At 40.2% G+C, this 4310-nt stretch overlaps 1 protein-coding gene across 1 annotated transcript; it reads right to left on the minus strand.

Moving 5' to 3' along the window:
- Nucleotides 1-1942: 1942 nt before the first annotated feature.
- On the minus strand, nucleotides 1943-2893 carry LOC103603714 (taste receptor type 2 member 41). The gene has a single exon (XM_008588285.1). It carries the CDS (start codon nucleotides 2891-2893, stop codon nucleotides 1943-1945), a length of 951 nt encoding a protein of 316 aa, XP_008586507.1.
- Between the last annotated feature and the right edge of the window lie 1417 nt (nucleotides 2894-4310).

Below are 4310 nucleotides of genomic sequence, written 5' to 3' on the forward strand. Positions count from 1 at the left end.
AAAAAAAAAATCTAAACTGTCCACAGAAAATAAACACAAATGGCTGTAAATATATAAAATAATGATAAACACTCATAAGAGTCATGCAAATTGTAACTACACTAATATGCCATTTTTTTACATAACACACTGGCAAAAAATAAAGTATGAAAATAAGAATGCATAAATTACTGGTGAAAAGGTAAATTTATGCAAACCTATGGAGGGCAATATCTGTCAAAATTAAGAATGCACATACCGTTTGACCCAGTAATTCCATTTCATGAAATTTATTCTATAGTTAATTTGCATATATGCAAAATTACATATGTAGATTATTTATTGCAACACTATTGTAATAGAAAATGACAAGAAGTAACCTAAATGACCACAGATGACTAGTTAAAAAAATTCTTGTACATACATGCCAAAAAAAAATGTCAAAAATACTGTATATGCCCACATATGAAGATTTCCAAGATGTATTGTTAAATGGCAAGAGCAAGGAGTAGAACAGTGCACATAGTGTACAACCATTTGTATAGAAAGACACGGAGACAAGGTGGCTAATAAGTTATTTAATTGGTTAGCTAGTTGGTTACCGATACAGAATATACCAGTATGTAAATTGGTTGATTGGTTTATTAGTTAAGCATTAGTGGCTTTCTGGTATAGAATAAAATATCTCTAGAAGGACAGACATAAAGCTTATAAAAGTGTCTCATAAGGGAACAGGTAAGAGGGAGATTATATACATATTTACTGTTTAATACATTCTGAATTTTTAACCATGCAAAATGTTACATACTTAAAAAATAAATGCTTAAATTAAAAATGTAGAGACATTTGCCAAAAGATTATAGTTTATGAGCATGCATCCACTTAGCAGCATATACCCTAATCAATAAAGAACTTACTTTTCACTCTCAGAGATTAAAATTTCTCCCTATCAGGAATCTAGTTGCAAGCTAGTCTCTAAAATTTGCACATTGATGCCTTTTAGCAAAAATTTTTAACCTTGCCTCAGAGGCGCCAATCTCTAATTAAATTTTTTTCCAAAATTATTTCTAAAAACATTAGCATAGTAATTAGAGTAAGTTATTTTGAAACAATATTTAAACATAAAATTTAATAGGATGACTTTTTAAAAGAATTTAAAATAGTTTTTAGACACAAACTAAGTGAAATTCTCAAGTCTGTTCTTTGGAATAAAAGCTACATGTTTATTCAAGGCAGATATGAATTTGTGACATTTGCTTGAAGAAAAACAAAAGTCCCAGAGACAATCTGAAAAAGGAGAAAGTCACAAATCGTCTTTTTCTAAAGGAATAATAAATACGGAAAATGTCTTGCTGCCACTCAGACTTCAGAGAACCAAAAATCAAAGACAAAGCAATGGAAATACTAATAAAAATGATGAGGTGGTATAAAGAAAACCTCCAGTAACCTTAATAAAATAAAACCAAATTATCCAAGTTTGGCAAGGAAAAAAAAACCTCTATACCGTGAAGGGCAATTAGAACGCACAGCCCTAGTCGCTGTCTACTACAGTTACCTGATTCGTGGGGCTCTTGTAGTTAAGTATTACATTGTTCTCAAGACGGTTGTTTCCCCATCCACATCCTAGTTCAATTGCAGACACAAACATTTTAACTCCCTAGAAGGCAGTTGAGATAAGATGATACAGTTAATCCACTTTTAACTGAAGACTTCCAGATAACAAAGGAGATGCAAACAGAAAGAGTACTATAAAATTTTATATTCTGAACTTCTGGACAATACTGCCTCTCTGAGATCCATGGGACTACATTTTATTAGTACCCCAAGGAAAGGAAGCACACTCAGAGAGTTCCTGGATTTTCTTCTCTTGTCTCCTTCCCAGAGAAGGAACCCCACAACATGATCCCGTAGTCATCTGCCTATGGAGACGTTTCCGTGTAGGTGTGCAGCAGTTCGGTCATCCTCACCCGAGTCTCTGCTGGGCCACCAAAGCCATCCAGAAGCCTCGGGCCACCAGAAGTAGCTGCTTGAACATGACTCGGAGCTTGACGTTGCTGATGATGAGGACAAAGGGATGGACAGATGTGCACAGGTAGATTGAAATTTGCCATAGCCAGTACCACTCTTTCTGTATGGGGACAAAGGCTGCGGCCTCAATGATCATGGACAGGAAAGACAGAACATAAAGAACGAGGAAGGAGATGAGGGACATGAGAGCTCTGGTGTGAGCCTGGGTGCTGGGGTCCTGCAGGCTGCTGGCACTGTGCTGCATTCTCCGGGTGTGTCTCCTAAGAGAACTAATCAAGAGTGCAGTTGAGACCAGAAAAACAAAGCAAGGAATTGACGACATGACAAGTTTCAGGGGCAGAAAATAGTGAATTTCCATCCTCTTTTTAGATTGCGTATCAGTTGTGTTCCCCAAAAACTTTCTAATGAAGAATCCTTTATACACACTATGGTTCCCCCAAAGGAAGAGCAGAGTTACAATGAAGGAGATCAGGACAGAGCTCAACAGGAGCCAGGGCACCAACCCCGGGAGCCTCCACTTCAGCCAGAGGAAGGTCGGGTGATTGAAGTTAGCGATCTTCATACAGAAGAGGACGCTGAGCCAGGTGCCAAACCAGAAGGAGGCTGAGTTCAGGAAGTCCCAGGGCAGAGAAATAAACTGTCGGATGAAACCCACGGAGTACTCGTCCGGGCAGAGGAAGAAGTAAAAGTTGTGCACCATTCCCACCCACTGCAGGAAAAAGCGGGAGACACCCAAGCTAATGAGGATCCTGTCCAAGGGAAGCAGCCTGCCATATCGCAGCCACTCCCTGCTCAGCACCAGCACAATGAAGCCATTTGACAAGATCCCCAGGAGACACAGCAGGATGTAGAGCAGCATGAACAAGCCTGTCAGTGCCAGCTGCATTTTGACCCCTCTTCCAGTCACAACCCAGGTGACTTGGTCCCTGGCCTTCTCTCTGCTCCCACCCACAGTCTTTTTTCCAATCTTTCCTGGGGATGTGAGAAGAGTGGTCAGGCTCTGCATCTGAGTCAGAGTTCACTTGGAGCGGAGGACACTCAGGTTAGGGAGGAAAGGTGTGCTCTCAGCACAAAGAGGATGCAAATTTCCTCTGGGCTCAGTTACCACTACGCCTACTTTCTGCCCCTGAGTTGCCCTCTCTGGTTTTGCCTGCATGCTGCCACGGTTAGCATCAGTGCAGAGGATTTTTCAGTATCTCTGTGACTGAGTTCCATTCTTCTTATTCCACCCTTGGACCAGGTGAATTCTCTTGCCATCAGGTCATTCTCAAGACTTTAGGCATATAGACAACAAGTATAGGGAGATACCTAAAAAAAAAAAAAAAAAAAAAAAAAAAAATACTGACACCAGAGAAGTCTGTCTCAGCTGAGTGTCCCTGTTACACACCCAGTCTTACTTTTGAGCAGCCATCCATCCCTTCAAAAATCAAATAACTCAGTCTGCCTTTCCACCCCAATTTTTTCTACTTAAATCCTTCATGGACCCTCAGGGGTAAGTGACTGATAATGGTTTAAACCAGTTTTGTGTTTCTAGTGAGAATTTATTTCCCTGTGGTTGAAGGGCCCTCAGAAGCAAGACTGAAGGCTCCTGCTTCTTGCTGGGTGCCAGTTGGAGGCAACCCTTGGATTCTAGAGGCCTCCCACAGCCAAGTGAGCTGTTCCAACTGGCTGCTTACTTCATCAAGCCAACAAGGAGTCTCTAGAGGGAGTTTTAAGTAACATAACACAACCACGGGAGTGATATCCTATCACCTTTGCCATATACTATTGCCTAGAAGCAAGTCACAGTCCCCATCAACACTCAAAGAAAGGGGGTTACACAAAGGCCCAATACCAGGGCTGAGAGTCTTGCGGGGGAACCTTACAGTCTATCCACCACACTGAGATACCATAGCTACAGGCATAGATGAGTCCTGTCCTCCCACATCAATATTACAAAGAGATCCCTAGGAGGTCATGTTGAAAAACCAAAAAAAAAAGGAAGAAAAGGAAAAATTCTAACATATCCATCACCTCATATGGTTACTATTTTCAATTTTTGTGTGTTTGGTGAGAATACGTAAGACCTACCCTCCTAGCAAATTTCATGTATACCATAAAGTATTATTACTCTATGTTACATATTCACTTTACTGTATTCTAGGTCTCTAGTAACTTTGTCCCCCTTGACCAACATCTCCCCATTTCCTTCTTGTCCCAGCCCTGGCAAGCACTGTTCTACTCTCTACTTCTATGACTTTGATTATTATATTTATTTTTTCATTGATTTATTTTTCTTTCTTTTTTAAAATTTATTTTTGGCC

Source organism: Galeopterus variegatus, unplaced genomic scaffold (genome assembly GCF_000696425.1).
Source record: "Galeopterus variegatus unplaced genomic scaffold, G_variegatus-3.0.2 Scaffold4761, whole genome shotgun sequence".
In the NCBI taxonomy this organism is placed as follows: Eukaryota; Metazoa; Chordata; class Mammalia; order Dermoptera; family Cynocephalidae; genus Galeopterus; species Galeopterus variegatus.